Source organism: Ailuropoda melanoleuca, chromosome 8 (genome assembly GCF_002007445.2).
Source record: "Ailuropoda melanoleuca isolate Jingjing chromosome 8, ASM200744v2, whole genome shotgun sequence".
Taxonomy (NCBI): Eukaryota; Metazoa; Chordata; class Mammalia; order Carnivora; family Ursidae; genus Ailuropoda; species Ailuropoda melanoleuca.
Genome location: NC_048225.1, coordinates 101,449,693 through 101,474,189, shown reverse-complemented (window position 1 = coordinate 101,474,189; position 24,497 = coordinate 101,449,693). Strand labels below are relative to the sequence as shown.

The 24,497-nt window shown below is 52.1% G+C and overlaps 1 protein-coding gene across 8 annotated transcripts in view; it reads right to left on the bottom strand.

Moving 5' to 3' along the window:
• The window catches only part of NAV1 (neuron navigator 1), a 263,223-nt gene that overhangs the window by 80,713 nt on the left and 158,013 nt on the right, over positions 1–24,497 (bottom strand). For all 8 annotated transcript variants that reach the window (XM_034667023.1, XM_034667024.1, XM_034667027.1 and 5 more), the window contains 2 exons: positions 16,794–16,896; positions 11,780–12,145 (listed from right to left, as the gene is read on the bottom strand). In XM_034667023.1, the coding sequence (XP_034522914.1) occupies positions 11,780–12,145; positions 16,794–16,896 (469 nt within the window). The remainder of the gene's footprint in view (positions 1–11,779; positions 12,146–16,793; positions 16,897–24,497) is intronic.

The following is a 24,497-nucleotide window of genomic DNA, read 5'->3' as shown; positions in this document are numbered from 1 at the left end:
ACTTCAGAACAACTAGACCACCCACTGCCCCAGGTTCTCCATTACTGAGTTGGAGCTCTAATCTCTAGGCAGAAATAGGAATAAAATCTCATACGATTTGAGAAGACACTGTAAATGTGCCATCCCTCTTATCCTCAAAGCCCTTCTCACCATGTCCCCAGCCATGCCCCTCTCCTTCATCGGAGCCATCACCTTCTCTTGCCTAGATTATTCTAGCACCTTCCTTTCCATTGTCCCTGGTTTCCCTGTGGCTATTCTTCTCATAGTAGCCAGGCAAGGCCCTTTAACAAACATGTCAGACCTCATCACTGCTCTCCCTGAAAACTTCCAGGTTTGGCTATAAGAAAAGCCAAAGTCCTCACCCTGATACATAAGATCCTTTATTACCTGGCCCCTGGCTACCTTCTGATCTCATTTCTGACTACTCTCCCCCTTGTTTATGCTGCATCAGCCACTCTGATCTCCTTGCAGTTCCTTGAGCATGTGCCCATTCTTGCCTCAGGGCCTTTGCATATGCTCGTTTGTGCTTAGTTTGCCAGAGAAGCCTTCCCTGACCTCCTGAACTCAAAGAGCCCCCTCCCCGTCACTCTCTGCCCCTTACCCTGCTTTATTTTCCTCATGGCACACAGCGCCATATAATCTATTAATTATTTATTTGTCTGTCACCATTTTTGTATATGATTTTAAGAAAAATGTCTATTTTTGTCCTCTCGCGGTACCCCCAAATGTCTTATATAGTAGGTACTCTACTAATATTTATTAAATATATGAATAAATATCACAAAGTGGATATTATCATCTTTCAGACAATGAGATGAAGCACAAAGAGGCTAAGCAACTTATCCAAAGTCATGCAGGTGGTGAGTGGCAGACATGACAATTAAATCCAGGTCATCTGGATTCCAGAATGTTCCATTGACGTTGCCAACCTGCCTCTGGAGAACAGAAAACTAACCACAGGACCCGATGGAGACATAAGAGACCATATAGCCCCTGTCTCCCAGACTTCAGGGGCACCTGCTCAGAGCTGGGAAGGGCAGGATCTCTTCTTAGCTGGAGCCTCACACAAGGAGCTTTTTGCTTCGGCTACATCCAGAAAACAGGGATCTTCTGAGGAAGGTTCACTCCAGCAAGGGCATGGGGCAGCTGGCTCAGAAAGGGATGGCGACAGGCAGATGATAAGCTCCGTCCCTCCTCTTCCATTAACACTCGGCAGAATGTCAGCAGCCCTGGGAGCCCCTACTACTAGAAGTCCTACCACCCGAGCCCGGCCACGAGCCCGGCTACATGGCCGGGTACGTGTAGATGGTGTCATTCCTGAACGGCCCCTTGTCATCAAACCCACAGGAGCCAAGACAGAAGCCAGACACTGAAGTGAAGGATGGCTGAGACACTGAGAAAGGTGACCAAGGAGAAGCAGGCCTGGAAGAGAGTGGGCAGTCAGGAAAAGAAGCAGGATCGAGGCTGGAGACGTGCCCCTGTCTCTTCAGCCTCAGATGCCATCCAAGAAAGAAGGGACAGGGCACAGGACAGACCCCTTTTAATACCAGCTGGCCAAGGGGAGCAGGAAGGGCAGGCTGGTGAGAATGGCTCGCCCTGCTCTGGGTCAGGCCTCCAGTTGAGCGCAGGGTCATCCACTCCTCTCTGGAAGAGTCCTTCCACCTCCCAGACACCCTCTGTGCCCGTCCGGTTGCTAAACACCCCATTGCCATCAGCAGCCTTGCACCCCCCCCCACTAGCATTAGTGCACACACAGCCTCTTTGTACCCAGCCGCCTCACACATGTGTTCAGATGGGTCTCACACAGTGTCTGTCTGTCTCTCATTCCCCTCCTTGGCGTGCACATCACGAACGCGCCACGCTGGCTCTGGCTATCTACGGCACATGCCCCAGCATCAGCCTCTCCTACCTTGTCTCCCCACGACCCTGTCTTGCACAGTCAGTGACTGCTGATTGTCCCTTCTGTAGCTATGCGCCCTGGGTCTCTCTGGGCCTGACTCTTTCTTTCTGCCTGTTTTTCAAAATGCAGACTCGTATACATCTGCCTGCGCTTGGCCCATCGTCGCCCCAACATACGGGCAAGAACGATCCAGTCCTGCAGACTCTTTAGGGCACCCCCATGCAAGTTCAGTGGGTAAGCCTGACTGCCTGGCCTGCTGGCCTTTCTTAGCTGCAGTGAATGGTCTTTTGCTGGCTGGCCAGAGACATTTGATAGCCCAGAGGCCAGAGCTGGCCCCTCATGGACATACTGGGACAGCTCAGCCTTTGAGCCAGAGTCAACAAGGACTTGTATTCACAGAGGCTTGGGCTGCTCCTTCTGCCTGTGGTCCTGAGCTCCTCTCTGTGGCTACTTTGTGGCTCTCCAAAGAAGATGCTATCCTGGAAGATAGAGAGGTCACATAGGGGCATCCCACATGGGGTTCTCTGCTATCCTGGAAGATAGAGAGGTCACATAGGGGCATCCCACATGGGGTTCTCTAATGATGATTCACTGGCCAGTCAATAGCATGACCTGAGGAAAAAAAACAGAAAATAGAGTCTCTGTCCTCGGGAGGCTCCTATTCCAGTGGAAGGCATGTGATCCCTGCCCCAGAAATTATCCCAGGCTTAGGGAGCACATGGGCTGCACACAGAGGGAAAAGGCTTCATGGTATACCCAGTGAGACAGTGGATATACCAAAAAGAGCACAGGACATGGGAGCCAGAAGGCCTGGGTTGTGCTTGGGGCGGCCATTTTTAAGTTATGTGAGCCTGGCAAGCCAAGTTCCAACTTCCTCACTTGCAAATTGGGGGAAAGAATAGCTAATTCAGAGTTGAGATTAAATGAAATAATGAGATATTAGTGTCTTGTAAACCATACATGCTATGTAATTGTTAGAGAATTTAAAAAACGCAAGTTACTGCAGTATAAGTTACGTGCACAAGTTCCAAGAATCCAGAGTCAGAGAGCAATAATAGCGCAATGGGATGGATTAGAGAAGGCTGCCTGGAAGGAGGGGATGTGGCAGACGAGTGGGCAATGGCGTATCACCACCCCGGTGGAAAAGTTCTGTTCTATAGTTGGGCCTTAGGGCCTTTATTGCTTTAATTTTCTAGGAGCCAACCAGAGAAGGGAGGGAGGTAACATCTACTGCTGCATACCTAGTATATTAATGCAACATATTCCATAACATCCTTCTAGGAATCCTATTCCCGTATAACCATCCCCACTAGACTGGACTCACAGCTTTCCCAAAGCCTCAGAGCTCAGATCCAAACTCAGGCCTATCACACTTCCAGATTTATGCTCTTTCTGTAATATCAGATTGCATGGAATTTCCAGGCATTGCTTGAGCCCAGCTGGCTTATCACAGAATATAAGGTTGGTGGGAAAAGGAGGAGGGAGCTGACTATTAAAGAGGAGAGACAAGTGGACAGGCAGGTGGGCAGGGCTGCAGGGGGAAAGCCAAACCCATCTCAGCAGCTTCCTCAACCCCTTATCCATCCCCGATTGTCGATTGTCGACCAAATTGTATGTCATCAAACTCACTGAAAACCCCAGCAGCTCAATTGTAGGTTACTAGGACACAGCAGAGGAGGGGCCACGCCTCAGGCTACATCAGTTGTCATGGCAACTAGCACACATCCAGCTGCCCCTCTGGAATACCTGGCTCGCTCCAATCTTCCATCAACCCTGCTGGGTCTGAGCAGACACTGTGATCCAAGTTAACCCCACAGAGACTGTACAGTGCTAACACTATTCTGTTTGAAGAATTAAGGGGTGTTTCAAGAGCCAGGAGCTCTCTGAAGCCACACTCTTCTTCCATCCTGACCCAGGAATCAGACTCCATACCCTCCTTCTTTTCCTTTCCTCTCAACTTCCCTCTTTATAATCAATGCCATTTGTGTCCCACCCGCTCTGCAGTCACCGTCCCGCAGATGTTAACAGAACACTGGGGCGTCTGGGTGGCTCAGTTGGTTAAGAGGCAGCCTTCTGCTCAGGTCATGATCCCGGGGTCCTGGGATCGAGCCCTGCCTCTGGCTCCCCACTGGGCGGAAAGCCTGCTTCTCCCTCTGCCTCTGCCTGCCGCTCCCCCAGCTTGTGCTCTCTCTCTCTCTGTCAAATAAATAAATAAAATCTTAAAAAAAAAAAAAAAAGAACACTACTGCACCTGTGTCTCAGAGCACCTGTGCCTCTCACCCTGAGGGATTTTTCTCAGCCTATGTGGAGTGTGCCAGAAAAGCCAGGATGCAATGCCCCTTGGAGTTGCCTGCAGCCCACCATAACTGGCAGTTGAAAGGTAAATATCCAGGCTCCTTGCCTACTGCGTGGGACAGCTCTGAGGAGTGTTCCATGTAATCCCCCAGAAACCCCTAGGGGCCAGCCGCCCACAGCAGTAACCTGCCCGTAAACATATCCTGCACTGGCTTCCTTTCTCTTCCCTGACTCGCTTCCGCTCCCCATCAGTGCTTTCTAGAATCATCTCCCAAATAAACCACCTGCACCCAAATAAACCACTTGTCTCAAGGTCTCCTTCTGGGGACCTCAGCACAAGACACTCCTCCCAGACAATAAACGTATGTTTGAGCGCGGGTGACAGCCAGTTAGCAGGTCATGCTGGGAAAGGGGCTGTGTCCAACTGTGTGATCATGCGTGCAATCAGCTCAGCTCTCCTGCATAACTACCTGGGGCCCGGATCCCCCATTCACAGCTGGGTGCCACTTGCCACCGGAGAGCATTGCGTGAGCAGGTGTCCCTGGGTCAGAACGTCTCCACCTTGCTCGGCAAGCCACTTAGTTTGTCAGCCTCCAGCGAGGATCAGAAACAGCCTTTTGAAGCATGAAGTAACCTTCAAACACTTTTCCGAATACCGTATCATCATTTCGAATGTGCCTGTGACGGCTTAGGCCCATCCATTTGTGAGTGCCTGCCATCAAGGGGCTAACAAGCAAGACCTAGCACTTGTGAACACTTATTATACATAAACGTATTAACTAATTTAATCCTCACATCTAGCTCCCAGAGTAGGTCCCATTACTGTCCGTGGTTTTCAACTAAGGAAACTGAGGCAGGGGAAGACTAAGCATCACCCCAACCCACACAGCCAATGAGAAGAGCCAGGACTCAGACCCAGGAGCTGCAAGCCTTCCCTCTATGCCACTCCACTCCACTGCCCCTGGTACGGTCCTAAGCCCATGTGGATAGGCCTGTCCGCAGAGGTCTGGTGGCTGATCTGCAGACCACAGAACTAAAAGAATGTCAAGATGGTGTTGAAAAGTGAAACAAGAACATCCTTTACAAAAGAAGTCAAAGCCCAAATTCAGTGAACTCATCTGCCAAGCTGGAGAAATCTTATTTGGATACTCTAACGGCTCCTAATTAAGACAGAGGCCATCAGCTAAACGAACAGAACATTAAGTTGAGATCCAAATAATATATTTCAAACGGACAGCTCTTCAGATGTTTCAAAGCACTCCCACTTGTTCTTTTGCACTTGAACCTCACAAGGCAAAAATGGTTACCTTTTTACAAATGAACAAACTAAGAGCCAGAGAGGCTAGGCGACTTGCTCAGGGCCACACAGCAAGCTAGAGGGGAGCTTCAGATGGAACTCCAGATCTCCAGATGCTCCTTCCCCTGCACCGCAGAGAAGTATCAACCAAGGCTGCCTGTAAGAATCTGTGGGTCAACCCTGTATAGATGTTATCCCCGAAAAGGCAACAACCATTGTCTCCTTCAACTACACGTCACTTCTTTCACCACTGACCCAGGAGGCATCCTACCTCCCTTTTAGATTTGAAGCCCTTTAATTGAGGACAGAAACTGAGTTTCCTTCTTGAGATTGAATGCTGGGTTTTCCCCCTGAGTGATCCCCTACTGCCCTCTACCCTAATCCTTGTGTTCCAAGGGCAAAAGCCAGGCCTGGGCCAGCTGCCCACGAGGTGGGATACCTAAAGAACTGCCAGGAAACAGGAGATAAAGGGAGAGGAAGACTTCCCCCACCCCCACCATCCATTCAAATTAAAAAAGATTCTCTCCTCTTTGCACAAACCCTACAAACCCAGGGTCCATTCCAAGAGAATTCTTGTCACTGAAGGTGGCTGGGTTGGGCATTTGGGGTTTACCGGTCAGGTATCCGCCAAACTGGAGAGCAACAAATGAGGCTCCTTCTTGGGAGGGGGAGCTGCAGACAGAGGCTGAGGCCAGCTTCGTGAGGCTGGGAGATGTCCCTTTAAGGCTTGGGCTCACGGCCTCTGGGAGCAGAGAGCCAGCCTGGGAGAAGGCAGGGGCCTACAGTTTATTTTAGTTGACATTTTTCAACGTCAGGACACTTCAGAGCCAAGAAGGAAACGAATCCCATCTGTTCCTGAGCCCCCAAGCACAGTTCAAGAGGACAGGCTGGGGAAGGGAGGGGAGGCGAGGAGGGAGCAAGAAGCCTGGAACATCCAGCCACACACATGGAGCAGGAAACCACCTGAGGAGAGACACAGGGCATGGCAGACAGTCGCCAAGAAATCCCGCTGTCTCTCCGACACACACCGGCAGTGCTTTTTCAAGATGGGGCCTGCTGGCTCTGTCCAAGGCTCTGCGGCCTTTGGCACAGGTCGCTGGACAGCAGTCCTGCCAGGGCTGCCGATGACACAACTCTGAATGGCGCCCACTGGAGGTGTGCAACATGGCGGTACCCTGCTGCCCGCTCGGCCTGGGGTTCCTGCTCCTTACAGCCGCACAGCTTGGACACAGCCCGGCCCAGCTGCCGTTCACATGGGCAGAGATGGAGACATCGAGAGGGAAATCCAAGTTCAAGTAGGGAGGCAATGGAAGGCCTCCTGACCTCCTTCCCCTCTGGGCACACCTGCTCCCTATGCCCAGTGCCTCTATTTACCTCTGCACGGGAGCCCATCTTTACCCCCCTCCCGCTCCAACTCTGGGTGCCAGGGACGGGAAGGACAGATGGCTGTGGAACTTATCTTCTTACTTAGATTAAATTCCAGACCTTCCTATTTTTAGAAAAACAAATTCCTGTTCTCTTTTCAAGAGGTAAAAATGTCTCGCAAACTGTCGTCTAGGACAGTCCACAGCCAACTTGAATTTGTCTGTAGTGTCATGCTTTGGAGATTACCCTGGCAGGACTAGTGTCAGGCGGTGACTGGTCTAGGTGCCAAATTTTAAGAGGATCACTGACAACTTGAGAGCTTCCAGGGGAGGGTGAACGGGATACTCANGGTGGGGGCTTTTTTTTTTTTTTTTTTTTGGTCTGGAGAAGAGGCCATCTGAGTGATCATTAAGAACATGCTGAAATATTTGAATGGAGGTTTACACTTATTCTGTTTTTCCTGGACGGCAGCATTTGAATCAACAGGCAGAAGGGAAGCTGATTTCAGGTGAATATTTAGAAACTTTCCCATAATTTTGTTCAGTTTGAAACAGAATAAGCTCACTATCTACACAAGGCAAACTGAAAGAGCAGCCGTCAGGAATGCTATAAAGAAGATTCTTGTCCTTTATGGGAAGATAGACTAGTCCAAAACCACTGAGGAGCTTTCGAAAAATATGGCTTCCTGACTAGCGGACAATCTACCTTGGTAGGTCCGGAATGAGATTTGGAATCCATATTTTTAAAAAGACCCATTAGCTATAAAACTCTTAGAAGAAAACACAAGGGGAAAGGTTCATGACATTGGATTTGGCAATGAAATGAAAACCTTTTGTGCTCGAAGGACACTAATAACAGAATGGAAAGGCAACCCACAGGAAGGGAGAAAATATTTGCAAATCATGTGTCTGATAAGAGATTAATAACCAGAATATATAAAGAACTCCTACAACTCAACAACAACAACACAACACAATTAAAAAATGGGCAAAGGACTTGAACAGACATTTTCCAAAGAAGACAATACAAATGGCCAATAGACACATGAAAAGATGTTCCACACTGCTACTCGTCAGGGAAACACAAATCAAAACCACAACGAGATACCACTTCACACTCATTAGATTGGCTATTATTAAAAGCCCAAATAATCAGAAAATTTTAAGTGTTGGCAAGGAGGTGGAGAAATTGTACCCCTCATGCACTGCTGGTGGAAATGGAAAATGGTATGGCCCTGTGGGAAACAGTATAGAGGTTCCTCAAAAAATTAAAAATAGAGTAACTATATGCGATCACATGTAACCTTACATGATTCAATAATTCTACTCGGTATATAGCCTCAACGAATTGAAAGCAAGGGCTTGAACAGATATTTTCTCACCCATGATCATAGGCAGGATTATTTACAAAAGCCAAAAAGTGGGAACAACCATAAACAAAATGTGGTATATCCATACATTAAAATATTATTCAGCCTTAAAAAGGAAGGAAATTCTGGTACGTGCTACACAGAAATGACCCTTGAGGGCATTATGCCAGGTCAAACAAGCCAGTCCCAGTAGGACAAATACTGCACGATTCTACCTACGTGAGGTACCCAGAGCAGTCAAGGTCACTGAGAGGGGTGGTGGTTGCCAGGGGCTGGGGGGAGGGGAAGTGACGAGTTAGCGTTCAATGGGGACCGAGTTTCAGTTTGGGAAGATGGAAAAAGTTCTGGAGACGGATGGCGGTCCTGGTTACACAACTGGTGAACGCGCTTCACGCCACTGAGCTACGCTCTAAAAAATGGTTGACGTACTAACCGTATATGAAAAACAAGTATTTTACTACAGCTTTGTAAAAACTGTAATTTTTAAAAATAGGATTCTTTTCGGCAGCAAATTCACCTTCCTCATTCTAGTTTGCTGAGCTTCCGTTTGAAGAATTTGCCTTCCCTGAGCCCCCACAGACTGGCAAGCGAGGGAAGGTCTGGGGTTTGGATGGAGCGGAGAGGATGTGGGACTGAATGCTGGCCTGGGGAAAAACCCCCAAGGGGCTGCTCTCCCAGCAGATAACCGAGAGCACTCCAAATCACTGTCATCTTGCACAGCTCGGCTCGGAAGACTGTGGTTGATCATGTCGCCCAGGGGGGAAAGTAGAGGCTTCAGCTCTCCCGCTGGCCTCATGCTGGGAGCTCCTGGGAGGCAGGAGAGTGAATGGCAATGGGCGGTGGCTGACAGGGGTCAAGGAAGTGTCGCTGTGTGGGTCAGAAGGGAAGCCCTACAGGCCACCCCTAGGGAACAGCCCTACCCATTTCATGAATAGGGAAAACAATTTTCTTAGAAACAGGACATTTTCTAAATTATAAAACCTGGATGAAAACCACAGTGGGTATGGGAGGGCCAAGAAGGGTGCTGACCAGGGGCCGCGCAGGTCTGCATGTTGTCTTGCTGGAATCAAGGATGCCAGTCTCTAATGAAAAAGCACAACACTTAACCATGAAAACATATAATTGAGGAGTGACTGTTTACATTAAAATGACTGGGATTATAAGTGGGTTCCCTTCAGCTCTGACTTCCTTAGCACATGGAAGGGTGGGTGTGTTCCCAGTCCTGGCAGGGAAGTCAACAACGGAGAAACCTTGAAACTGTCAAGTGTTAAGAGTTCCTGCTAATTGCAGACCACCCATAAACAACACACATGAAATCATCTTGGAAACCAGCATCGCCGTTTAGAGTCGGGTCCACTGTACGGATATTGCCATGCCAACGCTTTCTTCCCCCTAGGAACTGCAGGCTTCCCTGGGTTTACGGTCAGTTGGTGGATATGCAGGAAGGGAATGTTCTCATCCATGCTAGCCTCAGTGAAGTCTGCTTTTTTTTTTTTTTTTTAACTGATTCAGGAGCACACACCCTGTCCAGAGGGAAAGGGATAAAGAAAGGGTGCTAGAGGGTGTATTAAGGGCATCGTTCCTGGCTCCCTTCTGCCTAGCATTCCATACCCCCACACCCCCAAAATCAATGTTCCCAGGATTGGCCAGCTGCCGCTACATCTGTCCCAGGTGCTGATGCTGAGTGGCACTCGGGTGAGACTGCACAATCCCTGGGGGCAAGTCTGGGACCCTCGGGGGCAAGAGTCCTTCTCCTCCTTCAGAATGGCATTCTAACAATAATAATAACCAATAACAGGAAAAAAGTGAACATTTATTGGGCATTTACAATTAGCCAGGGATTATTCCAAGCACTTTATATGTATTTATCGATTTAATCCTTATAATCATCCTGAGATAGGCTCTATTACTGCATTTAGCAGACAGACAAACTGAAGCCTGGAGAGGTTAACTTCCCCAAGCTCACACAGCTAGGAAGTCCTGCCACCTGCCTCAGACTGGGATCTCTCCAAAGGCAAGAGTCCTGTGCCTTCCAACGTTTGGGAAATTTTCTGCTATGGCCACTGTGTGCACCGTGGGGGCTGGCTCTCACCTCCTTCTGTCTGGGAGCTCCCTGAGGGCTGGGCCTCAGGTCCTGCCAACAAATGGGGAACTTTCAGAGCTCTTTGCCACACAGGGCTTGTGCCTCCTTTTGCTCTATCCAACTGGGAGCTCTCAGAGGGCAGGGACCGGATGGTTCCTCGGGGGAGCAGCTCCCCGGCACAGGGGCTGGACTGAGCAGCCCATCATACTCCTTGGCTCTCCTTCCCACCCAGCAAAGTCCTCTGAGCACAGGAGGAGCTGGATGGCTTTTCCCTGGTCCCAGCTCCAGGCTAGCGGATCCGAGCGAAGGTCGGGCCGGCCCCTGGGATTTTAGAGGCAGTAAACAACCCCATTCATGAGTCAGTTGTTTTGCTCCAGACAGGCCCTGCCCAGTCCCTCCAAGTTTGTCCCCAGGGGTGGGGAACAGTGGATGGCCTGGAGCTCAGCTCTTAGTCCTTTCCTAGGAGGGGCTACTTTTCATTCTCTTGAAGCTTGGGGTTTTAATTGGGAAGAGGTAGTCCCTGAGAGGGGTAGGGGGAAAGGGGTGTTGTCACTACTTGTGTGGTCCCTTGGAAAGGAAGAGAGGAAGTAACAGTGAGCTGAAAGATGCCCTGGAGAAGGTTCCAGAACCACTACAGCGCTTCAGTCTCACGGCTTGGAACATTTGGTCCAGGACCCCTCCCACCCCCCCACATTTCTTTCTTCCTACCTTCTCCCTCACTTCCCAGACTGGCACCTATGTCCACGTTGCTCCACAAACCCAACCCTGCCAACTGGGACAGAAAAGAGAAGATGAGGGTCCCTGTGGGGCAAAGCACAGGAAGGAAGGGTTTAACGGACCGGGACAGGGGCTCGGAAGTTGCATTACTGGTAGGAGGTCTGCAGAGGAAGAAACCAGAGCAGCAGAAACTGAGTGCCATGGAGGAAGGCAGGGGACAGAGGGGCCGGGAACCCCCGCGAGGGAAGGGGAGCCACCAGTATCACTTTTCTGTTTCAATAGTGCTTTCATTCTCTCTTCGTACTAGGCTCGGAGGTAGACAGAGGTAGTACTCTCATCCTTTTTTACAAAGGGGATAATAGATGAGGTTGTCCAAGGCCCACACGGAATTAGCAGAACTGGGACTAACCCCATTTCCCAGAGCCCTTCCAGCCAGCCTTTTGAGGGCAAAAGACGAGGGAGGAGGGCGGGGCATGCCATAGAAGGGCGGTCCCTTTATTGACCAATCAGCTCCTCCAATGGCGGTCCCACCCACCACAGCAAAGCCCATAATACACCACATCAAATTTCAGGGGCAGCCACACAACCAGCGTCCAGACGCCCGTCCAGATGCCCCGTTCAGCTGTCTCTTGTCACCGCACAGCAACCCCAACTCCTGTCGTGAGTCCCACTCCCCTCTGAAGGAATCCCGCTCCCACCAGTCTTCCCCCTGCCCTCCCTAGCCCCCTTGCCCCGCGGTGCAAGGGGCCTTACCCGGTAGTGATGTCGTCGTCCTCCGTCATGGTCTTGCCCATGAGGTCGCTGTCGCTCATGTAGCCAGACTTGAGGTCCACCTCGTCCGAGTCCAGGGACTCGACCAGCTCCAGGCGGGAGATGTGGCTGAGCTTGCTGGGGCTGCGCATGGGCATGGTGTGCGAGTAGTGGGCCCGTTCCCCGTGCATGTACCAGGCGGGTGGCCCCTCCGAGCGGCAGCCCCCGCCCACCGAGGGCGCGTCCCCAGCCTGCAGCCGCGGGCTGGACTGGCCATAGCGCCAGGAGAGGGGGGACGAGCGGCTGGAGAGGCTGGACATGCTGCGAGGGTTGGCGTCGTCACTGTCGTAGCACGTCGTCTCCAGGGAGCTGGGCAGAGGGCAGAAGGGCACTGGTTTTCATTCTGGCAGGGCCGCTCTGGGCCCTGTCTCGGCCGATGGCACTCCAGCGACCCTTCCCCCTTCCCAGCCCCTCCCACTTCGTCTGCACCTGCCCGCGTGGGCTCGACCGCCTCCAGGAGGCCTCGTCCGTGCACGGCACCCCTGGTACATGTTACCTGAGGCCGTCAGAGGAAAAGGATTCTCAGTGCGAGGGAACCGATCCCATATACTGCCTAAGCGCATAGATTTTATAATATGAGCGGGGTTTTAATCCTTTTCTACCGTTTATTTGTAAGTGAGCTGGAGGTGAACTAATCAATCCTGCTAAGCCTCCATTTCCTCGTCTGTAAAATGGGGATTAATAGCATATTAGCTACTCCACAGAGTTGTAAGGATCACATAGGTAAATGTCTAACACAGTGCCTGGTATACACAAGCTGCTCAAGAAATGGGAAGGGTCCAGTGAGATCTCTTGGGGGAAGTGGGATAGACTGGTCACCGGGGCTTCAAAGGCCTTGATCATTCATTTGTTCAGGGTGTGTCTATCACCTCTTTTCTATTAATGAGCTCAGAGCTAGTTGATTCCCCAACCAGAGATGGCAAAGTCTGGAGTGGGTTACAGAGAGTAGAGGCAAAGCTTTGGGAACCTGAGACGTGCGGCCGATTCCCAGTAAGACTAGTGAAAGGCCTAAGCTGTCAGGAGAAAGCTTCAGAACCTCACCAGAGAGCAGAAGCAGCCTTAACTGGAAAGAGGAGAGAACAAGGAGAAATGGACAAGAGGGTGAAGACAGGATGTGCAGGGCCCCACGCCTCAGGCCCTGCTAAGCCAGGCCAGGAAAGCATGCCCAGGTTTGTGCTGGATGACGTGACACAGAGGGGGCCTGGGAGCTGGAGAAGGAGATGCCTTTCTCCCCAGGGTCCCTCTGTAGGTGGCTGCCAAGAGAAAGGCTAGTTGGGGTCTGTCTGGAGACAGCAGCGCTGCCAGCCCCTATCAACCATGGGTGGGGTCTCAGTGGCTCCGCCTAACTAAAGCCAAGCAGGGGTGAATAACTGAAATAGGATCCACCAGCCTGGAAGGTGGGTGGCTAAGGCAACCTGCTGCCGCACAGGCATTACGCGAGCAGAGGAATCCTCACTCTGTGAGTCTATTCCTTCATCACGTTGAGGGCAAAGGTATGAGTGGGACACTGAGTTTTCTATTCTTTGGTCACGCTCCTTGAAAAAGAAAAAATCCTCCCAAACTGTCTCTACCAACCCTGAGAAAACAAGGGTTGATTTTTTTAATAAGGATTTTATTTATTTATTTGAGATAGAGCAACAGAGAGAGTGAGCGAGAACGCACAAGCAGAGGGGAGGGGCAGAGACAAAGGGAGAAGCAGGCTCCCCAGACGCGGGGCTCGATCCCAGGACCCCAAGATCATGACCTGAGCTGAAGGCAGACGCCTAACCAACTGAGCCACCCAGGTCCCCCCAAGGGTTGATTTTTTTCGATCAACAGAAGTGGAGAAGCCAAAAGACTCTGGAACCTGAGCACGCGGGGGTCTGTCCAGAAGTCCTGTGGACATGCTGGGGGCGCTCTGGCTGGGCAGGGCTATTTCTGACTGCTGCCGCTGACCCTCTGGGGGGCTTCCTGACCTGGCACACATCCAGCTTCTCCCCTCTGGACCCTCCTTTGGTGTTGGGGGTGTGATTTGTCCCACACTGTGTTATTTCTCTTTCTAATTACTGTGGACCTCAGAGCGAACGCAAGTTCCCTGAAGGAGACCAAGGGCCCGTGTGATGCTCTTTGCCTTGATCACCACTGTGTGTCAGCACTTTGCGCAGGGCCTGGCATGTTCTTGGGTCCAGTTACAAGAACCAATCCATGAGGAGCAGACCCGTGACGGATGTGCTGAGTGGAAGAGCAGGGAAGTTCTCATCGTCAGACTCCGTCCAGGGATGCTCGCAGTAAGCATTTAATAAAAACAAGCTGACCGTGACAATGAGATGAGGACAGGAAAGGAAAGGATGATGGTGGCCATGGTGACGGGACGCTGGAGAGCTCCAGGACAGCCTGTTTCCATCGTCAGTCTACACCGCGGCAACAAAATTAGCGTGCAGTGTGGGCTGTGTGGAGCACCCAGATCCCTGCGTTCTATTCCTGGCCTACTCCCGTTTAGCTCTCTGCACCAAAAGGGCCTCTTCCTCGGTTCTGCTGCTCTTTTTTATCCCCCCCAACACATCTCCAGACATCTCTAAGTCAGCGGGGGAGGATTCTAGCTTAAAACGTTGGTTCTTGCCTTCCAGTCCTGCTTCCGGCCCTTCAATCTTGCCTCTCTCTCTCTCTCTCTCTCTCTCTCTCTCTCTCTCCCCGTCTCTCTGGGGTGGGGAGAGCGGTGAGCCTGGAGCAGAGGGAGACTTTCATTTCCTCTCCAGCCCCAGCCCCCTGACCCAGACGCTCTCCTTGCTGGGGAAACGAGCCAGTAGAAATAGAGGAAGCAGGACAAAAATGAAAGCTTTCTGAAAAAGGAATTGAATCTAGTGTTAGCCTCTAAGTTCCAGAGTGAAACTAACCTGGCTGGAACCGCTCACCGGACGGGAAGCTCCCCATCAAGGGTAAAGTCTGTGTTTGTTCTGGGGTTTGGTGCCTAGCACCGTGCCTGGCATGGGTTCGAAGCTTGCAGGATACAGAACCCACCCTCCTCAGCCTGTGTGACTCCGGCAAGGGACCCCCTCTCCCCAGCCTCGGCTGCTGCTTCTCTAACCCAGAGGATATGACAATATCCTGCCTACTCCCAGGGCTGAGGGAAGGGCTGATGGATGGAAAGCACTTTAAAAAGTAAAAGAGCCCTAAAAACTCAGGGAATCATTGTTTTGGCTATCAGAGTGTGGAACAGGAGTAATATAAACCAAAGGCTAAGAGAGGAAGTGGCTCTGGGGCCACAGTAAACAGCAAAACCAGCCCAGGGCTCTTGGTTCCTTTTCCATAAAGGGAGACAGAAGCCAGAGGTCTGAGGCTCTCCCCCTCCAACCAGCCAGCTTTATGCAAAAGGTTTTCGGCCTCCCCCTTCTCCAGCCTGGACAGAAAGCAAGCAGGGGTCAGGCTGTCCTGCTTCACTGGCCGGCTGCTCGGAGTCAGCAGCACCAGGACACGGGAGCGGCTGCTTCTCCCCTGCCCCTGTGGGTGAGTCATTTGGGGTGTGACCCCCTCAGCAACTAAGCACTTTCTGCCTTCTTTGGCATGGAGCTGGCATGTGCTTTGGTGCTGAGAGCTGTTCCAACAAATTCCCTGGATAGGGGAAGGAGAATGTTCAAGATTTCATCTACTCAGTCTCCGAACTGGTGAGCCCAGCTGAGCCCAGCCCCTGTCTCACTGGGTCCTGCTCAGGGCTGTGAGGGATGGAAGCTAGGGACAGATGTAAGGGGGCCAGAGCCCCAGGGCCTCCAGAAGCCTCCCCCATGCACTGTTTCCCTCAGATGTCCTTGACCACACCCCTTTCAGTAGTCTGGGTCCTGCTAACCCCACAGAGCAGAGGCTTTGATTCAGCCTTGAAAATAGCTCAGCTCTTTGGGAGCAAAGGGCTGAAAGTGTCCAATACAGACAACAGGACAGGGCTAGGCAGAGTAGCAGAAGGAGGAGGAGGGCTGTTCTTAAGCAGAAGAAGAACTAGAGCCTATGGGTGAAGGCTATGAAGCCTCATTTCTGTTCCACTTTCTGGTCATGGCAATCCCACGGTGCACGGAGATGACTGACAGTTAGTGAGTTCTCTGTCATTGGATGTATATCACTTTAGTCTGGCTATCACTTGGTCACACACTTGGGCTCGGCAAAGCCCCTATCCTATTGTCCTTCTGTCCCAACTTTGCTCTCATTTTCCAACCCCAGGAGATGGGGAGGAACCGATCTCTAGTCCAACTGGACAGGCCACCTAATTGCTCTCAGCCTTCCTGCTCCACACCCCCCATGATTTCCCAATCCTGGCTGTCTGCTCCCTCTCCTTCTACCCCCTGCCTGGCCCTCTGTCCCCCTTGGAGCTGACAGGATGAGCTCATTTGGGCAGCCCGAGGAGCCGGTGGGGGAAATTCTGAGTCATGACAGAGGCCGTGGCCAGTGTGCTTCTCCAGGGAGAGGTGCCATGGGAGGGCGGAATGCCCCACACAGCTGGAGGCTGCAAGGTCTCTGCAGGGTGGGGTGTAGGGGCACACCCCCATGGCATGGATCTGGGTGACATGTCACTCGCTGAAGAGGCAAGAGGACACCTAGATGACAGAAGAGGGAAAAGATGCTAGCTGTCGGGATGGGCACAATTCTAGAATCCTCTAACAGAAACTTCAGGACAGGAGAAGGATGGCATCTGTACGAAAGGAGGAGACTGGCGTCTAAGGAGGGAAAGTGGACACGGAGGGTCACACCCTGAGTCATGGGGTGGCTTCTACTTCCCATCCCCCACTCTAGTGCTTTTCAAACTCAATTGCTTAAAATGAAATCTCATGCTCAAGCGCCAGCAGATCCCAGGCAAAGCCAAGCTTCTTTTGCCGAGATGGCCAGTTCTCCTCTCCCTGCAGCAGTGGCCCACGGGGCTCGGAAGCCCTGTTCTCCAGAGTGGGAGAGAGAAAGAGCAGTGGAGGGTGTGGCCCCCTCTGCAGCTTAGACCTACCTGTGAGTCACCTGGGACCCTCGCAGACTGGACATGGTCTCTTCCAGGTTCTGTCGAAGATCCAGGACATTCTGCACTGTCCTCTTTCTCTGGGACTCTGGGTCTGGAGGGAGAAAAGAGCAGCTCGGTGAGTGGAGAACTTTCTGCTGAGAGCTGAGGGTGTCAGGGAGCGGAGATGACCACGTCCCCAAGACACTGCTCCCTAGGCCATGCTGGTCACCCTGGACACAGGCCCTTGAACCGCCTGATGTCTCTCGACCCTGGAAGGGGGTACACGCCACCCAGACCCCGAGGAACTGCTTCTTCTGCCTTCATTTCTCGGAGGCCTTGTTTCTCAGAGCAGAGCTCCCAGGCAAGGTTTCCGTGGTTGATGTCAACTGGAATGTCTGCCCCAAACCGCATCTTCGGTGATACATTGGCAGACGTATAACAACTGGCCCTCGCAGGTGGAGACACCCTGACTTGGAGCGTTTGCCAATTTCTGCGGTGTAAATACTCTTCCATGGCCCTTCTAAGCTACCAACATGATGTCACTGACCGCAGGCTTAGGAAGAGATGCTACCAATTGGCTCTGGGAAGCTGGTCCGAGCCAGCTCCAGCATATCACACTCCCTGAGTCCCAAGCACTGACTGGGAACGTCTGGAGTTGCTCTATGGGGTCCAAGGGGGATCATGCAGATAGAGCCCCTAAAAATGAGGTGGCTGGTGGAGAGGTGGAGGACATGTGCAGTCATTTTCTGGAGCATGGACTGAGCTCTGGGCAACAGTGCGACCCTGAGTGAGGATGACTGTTCAGGTATGGCCACCGTCCTCAGAATCCTAAATGATTGGGGGTCATTTTATTCAACTTTGGTTTCCAGGCAGAATTTTAACATGGACAGACGAGAAGACTCTACAACAGCAAAAAGCAAACAGAATTTATCCCTCTCCTTTCCAGGGTGAAAATAACATCCAAAAGACAAAGAGGTTCTGAGCATGAAGAACTCAAAGAAGTTTCTCCATCCTTCTATCAATCCATCCAGTAAACCTTATCAAACACACACTCTATCCCAGGTCTCAGTAGGCCCTGAGAACACTAAAATGAAGAGGACCGGTCCCTGTCCCGTGGTTTACCTTTGACTTTAGGATCCAAAGTCACTGAATGGCATCAAATCCCCCAAGGCCTCCCTGAAAGGAGAGTCAGGGGCCTCCAGAGAGATGATGACAAAGCAGTGCAGAAACCCCAAGATTCCTGACTCTCAGGCTACTTCCCGTTTCTGTCCATCCCCAAACCCGCTGCAGTCCTCCCCTGGTCAGTCTGCCCTCTTGGTCCCTCCCTGACCCACACACTCAGCAGGAGCATGAGGTGTTTTCACTCCCAAAGGGCACTTCTTCCCCCAAGAATATACTCAGGCCGGCTGGCAGGGGGCTGCTCTGTCTTGTCAGCCGAGGGGGCGCTGGGAAGGGTGGGCAGAGAGCCAGGCGGCACCTCTGCTGAGAACCAGCTCCACACCCAGACCCAGGCACCTCTCCTCTCCTGCCCCCTCCTCCCCTCTCCTCTCCCTGGGGGAGCTTATAGGAGGCTGCTGCTGCTGGTAGGGTCGCTCATGGTCAGCATCACGTATCCGGCTTCCATGCTGGTGGCAAGAGGGGACAAATGGCAAGCCTCCATGCCAGGGGCCTGAGCTCTGTCCCACAGAAGTGTCGTCACTTCTGTGGCTGCCAGTGCCTATTTAACCTAGCAAATGTCACCTTACGAGCTGCTCCATGGCTTTAGCTGATGGCTTGGCATGGAACACAGACAGGATCAGAAAGTATACACATATATTTTTAAAGCCTGGTTCCCAAAGGCCCGTGTGGGGACTAAGAACACTGTGCCAAGATGTGGGTTCCTGGGCCAGGGCAATTCTTTCTATGGGTTTGGCAAAGACGAGGGAAAGGCGTGCATAACTCTACGGGGTGTGCAGTCCCTAAGAGGAAGGTGACCAACAGTTACTCAGAGACTTGTGTGCGTGCCAACCCTGTGCACGTATCAGCTGGTTGAATCCTCATAACGTTTACGGGAGATTTGTGCTCTTGTCCCATTTTACAGATGGGAAAACTAAGACTCAAAAAGATGAACGTAACTGCCCAAGGCCACACACCTAGCATGTGGCACAGAGCAGAGTCAAGCCCAGGAACAAACTCCTATTTCCTGTGATCTATCAAGGGCAGCTCTGCACCATTACTCTCAAGCACAGGGATGGCGCACAGTAGGCGCTCAATGAGCTTTTCAAGAACTATCGCACAAAATCTGTCAGGAAATACATTTAAAACAACAACGGATGGGGGCACCTGGGTGGCTCAGTGGGTTGAGTGTTCCACTCTTGGTTTCAGCTCAGGTCCTGGTCTCAGGGTCATGGGGCTGGGCCCTGTGTGCTAAGTGTGGAGGGCTTGGTGCTGAGTGTGGAGTCTGCTTGGGATTCTCTCTTTTCCTCTCCCTCTGCCCCTCCCCCCACTTGAGCACGCACACTTTCTCTCTCCCTCTCTCTCAAATAAATAAATAAATAAAATCTAAAAAAAAGAAAGAAAGAAAGAAAGAATGGATGGATATATGCCCCTTTAGGAAGATGTCCTTTTTTTTTTTAAGGAAAAATATTTAGTTCACATGGTAGCCAGCCCCAGGAGGGCCCCTCCATATTCTCTCATGCTCCTGCCCTGGGGCATGGGGGCATGGCTGTGGGAACCCCGATCTTAATGCTCTAGTAGTGACAGAGAGAGAGACGCTTTCCTACTCCTCACTGCACTGATCACAGTGCCATCCCCCCTATATCTTTTCCCTCTAAGACCACCCTACCCCCTACCTCATCTCCATGTCGGTAGAGTGGGGCGGGAATACCCCCCAAAGTCTCACAGACTTGCTGAAAATTAGAGCCACAAGAGTCCTTGGAAGTGACCCTGTCCAACCCGGTCATAGGTCACAGGAGAGATGGGAGGCTGAGGTCCCACGAGGGGGCGACCCAGGCCCCCCTGCAGTGTAGGCCAGGCGCTCACACAGGAGGAGCTGGGTTAGATCCTGACTTGCTGGAGGGTGACCTGGATCTGCAATCTGCTCCTAGGCCTGGGTGGGTCTTGCGGAGGCTCCCCCCTCCCCACCACCGAAGCTCCCTCTGTGCCCCGGCACTGCCCCCTGGTGGTCATCCTGGGCATGCCAGCCTGCTTCTCAAAGGCTCAGCTCAGGGTGCTGGCTCCTGAGAAGTCTGGCTGTGCTCCACATTCGTGGGTGACAGACACTGACCTCAGAGTACAGTGGTAGCCCCACGATGAGAGGACTGACACGCACATACAGGGAAGGCCTCGGATCTCAAGAGGCTGCAGAAACTCTGGCTAGGTCGGGGGGGGGGGGGCATTTGATGCTCCCATCATGACCCCAAGGCAAATCTTAATGAGAAAACATGAATAAAGTTGCATTTGCAAAAGAATTCACCCCACCCCTCACCCTTGCCCACTCTTGACCTTCACACCATCCACCTCTCTGACTCCCAACTCATACCTAGGGTTCACCCCTTTCTCATTATCTCCCAGGAGGATCAGAGATGGGGTGAAGGTCTGTGGGGCACACACCATTTTGTGATGACGACCCCAAAGCTTGATGGATAAGTCATGGTGCCTCGGAGGTCACCTCCATGTGTCTTGTCAAATGTTTAGTCTGAGTATGGGGTAGGCCTAGGGGACATAATGGAGCACAGACACAGCAGAGGGACGGTCTGACAGCTCCTCCCCTTCCTCAGCGTCCTTCCATGTGGGAGTCACTCAGGACACTCCCAGCCTATGCGGCCTCTTTGTGCAAATGAGAAAAAGGCACTCTCCAGGCCGGCTCAGCTAGAGGCTTGCTCTTGCTGGGGCCCACGCTGTGGCAGCAGAGCACACCTGTCCCCTCCGTTGGATGCCCTGATCCAAACACCCCTCACAGCCCTACTCTGAGGGTCTGGGTATACTCGCTCTTAACTCCTACAGAATAGGGAGGGTCCAACTGCAAGAATGGGGTGTGTGTGTGTGTGTGTGTGTGTGTGTGTGTGTGCAGGCACACACAGCAGGGTTGGACAAAGGCCAGGAAGGGCTCTTGCAGCTCTGGGGTGATAAGGAGGTCTATGGGGGGGAGCTCATGAGGTTGTCCCAGGCTGCTGCTCCAAACCTTCCCTGCAAAAGGAGCAACCAGGAGGACGTGTGTGCTCCTCTGGCTCAGAAGAGAGCGAGAGTCTCCCCCAATCCAGCCATCACCATGGTAACTCACAGCTGCCACAAACCACATCACCCTCCCAGCATGCACTGGGCATCACAAGGTAGGACGGTGTTTCTACGCACTGTTGCCTCTTACACAAGACCACAGAGAGCATACCATTCATCATGAGTCTTTGGGCTAAAGGACTGGCCATCAAATAACTGGAAACATACAGGCACACGCACACACAAATGCAAATAACGTCCACTACTGAATGCTCGCCAGACAGTAGCCATGACCCCAAGTACTTTCCCTGTCTGTTGGACTCCAAAGCTCCCGGTTTTTCAGCTACAATACAGCGCCTCTGAAATACACAAGCCTCCAGACATACACACCTACTTGTGGTCTGGCCAGTAGTTTGTGGAAACCATTAGAATCACACGTGTGAGGGCGTCTGGGTGGCTCAGTCAGTTAAGTGGCTGCTTTCGGCTCAGGTCATGATCTCAGGGTCAGGGACAGAGCCCCATGTTGGGCTCCCTGCTCAATGGGGAGCCTGCTTCTCCCTCTCCCTCTGCCTGCTGCTCCCCCTGCTTGTGTTCTCTCTCCCTCTCTCTCAAATAAATAAATAAAAATCTTTAAAAAAAAATCACACGTGTGCAGGTCTGCAGACATATGCACTGAGAGATTTATGTGGACCTGTCCTCCACTGTCGGTGAGGAAGGAAGACATGAGAGCAGTTGCACAGCGGTCATTTAATCTGGAAAAGGGATAGTTCATCGGGAGGAAGCACTGTGCAACTGGTGGCAAATCAGGAAAACAAGCATCCCCAGGAAGGCAAGACCATGAACTTGAACTTGAACTAGAAACTAACCAAGAAATGGAGACGCTGGGGCAAGAACGGACAGGGTGTGTAGTAGCAAGAACATAGTTCTTAGAGTTGGAAAGACCTGAGTTCAGATCCTGCACTGTCCTTTTTCGGTGTGTCTGACCTTGCACAAGGCACCTCAACTTGCTGTTTTCCCCTCTGTAAAATGGGGAGAATAACGGTGCCCCCCTGGGAGGGCTGTGGTGAGGGTGACAGTGCTCATTCACGTAAAATGCTCTGCACGGCACTTGGCACATAGTAGGTGCTCTATAAATGGTAGCTCTTATTCGTCGGAAGGTACAAAGGGGCGGGTGAGCAAAGGGTGCACACTCGCAGTGGGGCTGGAGCTGGCTTCTTGGTTCTTTCATTGGCAGGTGTGGTGCCAGCCTCACGTCTACAGCTCAGGTGGACTGTCCATCCTCCTCTGGGCCCTTGCTCTGGCTGGGGGAGGCCCTCGTCCTTGGAGGCAGGGAGTGGAAGAGCTGGAAACAAAACTTCATCCCTGAGTCATCAGGTCCGATGACAGCCCTGCACCATAGTGACTTTCCATCTCCAACCCTGCTCCCATGGACCCCGGCTCAGCCGTGGGAGAGGCTGGGCCTCGGGGGCTTTCTCTGGCCATCAGTCTGATATAGTAGGGGATGGAGGCCTCCAATGCAGGGTAATAACCCCGCCAGATTTAGGGAGGTGCGGGGAGGAGGAGGGACCCTAGGGGATCCATCACCCAGCAGTCAAATTCACCCAAGTTCTGTACAATTTTAATTACTAGCTGACAATTAAGTAAACTGTGATAACTGACTGCTGAAAATCTTAATTACTTCCACCAATGTTTCAGAAACCACGTGAGTAGTTTAGCCCAGGGCAGAGGCCACAGAGGACTGGGTTCTCAGCTGACTTCTACCCTGGCTTCTGCTGGGAGAGGCTGGGCTCCGTGAGAAGCAACAGGAGAAACGGAAGTGACTCAGGGGGCAAGAACATTTTCAAGTCAGGGCATTTCAGAGCTCGGAAGAATTGTCTGCCCTCTCATGTTACAGACGGGGGAGAAACAACACCTCACTCAGGCCCAGAGAGGGGGAGGCATGCCCGATGTCTCCCAGCTTGTGAAACGCAGGTACGATCCTGGCCCGGCGTGTCTCCTGGCTGGGTTGTGGGCTGGGGATGAGTGGCACTGAGATGTGTCACCAGAGGGGGTGATCAAAAGGTAAATTGCAGCGGAACACCTGGTGGCTCGGTCACTTAAATACCTGACTCTTGATTTCCGCTCAGGTCATGATCTCAGGGTCATGAGATCGAGCCCCTGAGTTGAGAATTCATGCTCAGCAGACAATCTGTTTGAGGTTCTCTCTCCCTCTTCCTCTGCCCCTCCCCCTGCTCTCTCTCTCTCTCAAATTAATAAATAAATCTTTAAAAACAAACAACATAAATTATTGTTTGGAACAGTCTGGGAATAGATCCGCTTAGATATTCAGGCTAGACTAAATGACTTGGAGAAGGAAGGATCAAGCCTCTTTCTCTCTCTCTCTCACACACACACACTCTCTCTCTCTCTCAACCACTCCCAAGAAGAAAGCAAAAAATCTCTCCTGATCCTATTCAATCCCAAGGGTGGCTCCCAAGTCTTCTCTAAACTCTAAAATCTGTCAGCTTGGGCTCCTAGTATGCATGGGTCAAATACCGTAATAATAAAAGCCAATACGAACACCAACTATTCCAGCCCTAGCCAGTGGGCCACCTTCCCCAATAATATTTAGTACGATGATCACCGAAGACGCTTGGGAGTTCACCACATCACAACCAGTATCTGTGGCTGACATGTTGTGCTTCCCACGAGGCAAATGGCCTTGGCGTCACTTCTGTCTCCTCTACTCAAGGACACACACCTTCAAAGTCCAGCCAGAGGAGGCGATGGGGGCCCACCTCCAGGGAGTCCTCAGCCCTCCAGGTCTCCCCCTCCCCGAGGGTTGCGCTAGGTGGGTCCTGCGGGTTCTTGCAGCCAGCAGCCTTGCACTGATGGACCCCTACTAACCTTGACTCTCAGAAGGCTCAGTCCTGCGGTGCAGCCGGAGCGGCCACTGAAACGGACAGGTGACCCAGCCCACAAATCTCCCCTGGGCTCAGCCGAGCAGGAGACGGCTCCCTACACTTCCACCTCCCCCTCCAGCCTGTCCTCACCACCTGATGAGCCTGGAGGCCCTAGAGAGAGCACTGGGTGGGCCTCCGTGCAAGAGGCACCCCCTTCCACGGAGCATGCGGGCGGGGGACGCTTTATTCTGTTACCAATTCTGTCATTTCACTTATTCCCCCACGTAAGTCACAATATTGTCAGAGGCGGTTGTCACAGAACCCTGCGGCGTGACAAATCACACACTTCTAGTTATTGAGTGCTCCTGTTCCCCAGAGGAGCTCCCGGGGCGTTTCCTCCTTGCCCCAGAGAATCCTGAATCCTCCCAACGAGCGTGGGAACCAAACTGGAGCCAGGTGTTTGTGGCTCTCCTGCGGGGTGCTGCGAGGGGCAAAATACCTAGAAAGAGCCAGGACTCAAGAGATAACATATTGGCTACATGGGTGTGAGGCAAGGCAAGGAAAACCAAGAGACAGAAGTGAAATCTAGGGCCAGAGAGAAGGGCAAGCGTGATTCACCCGTGGCCTGGGATCGCCA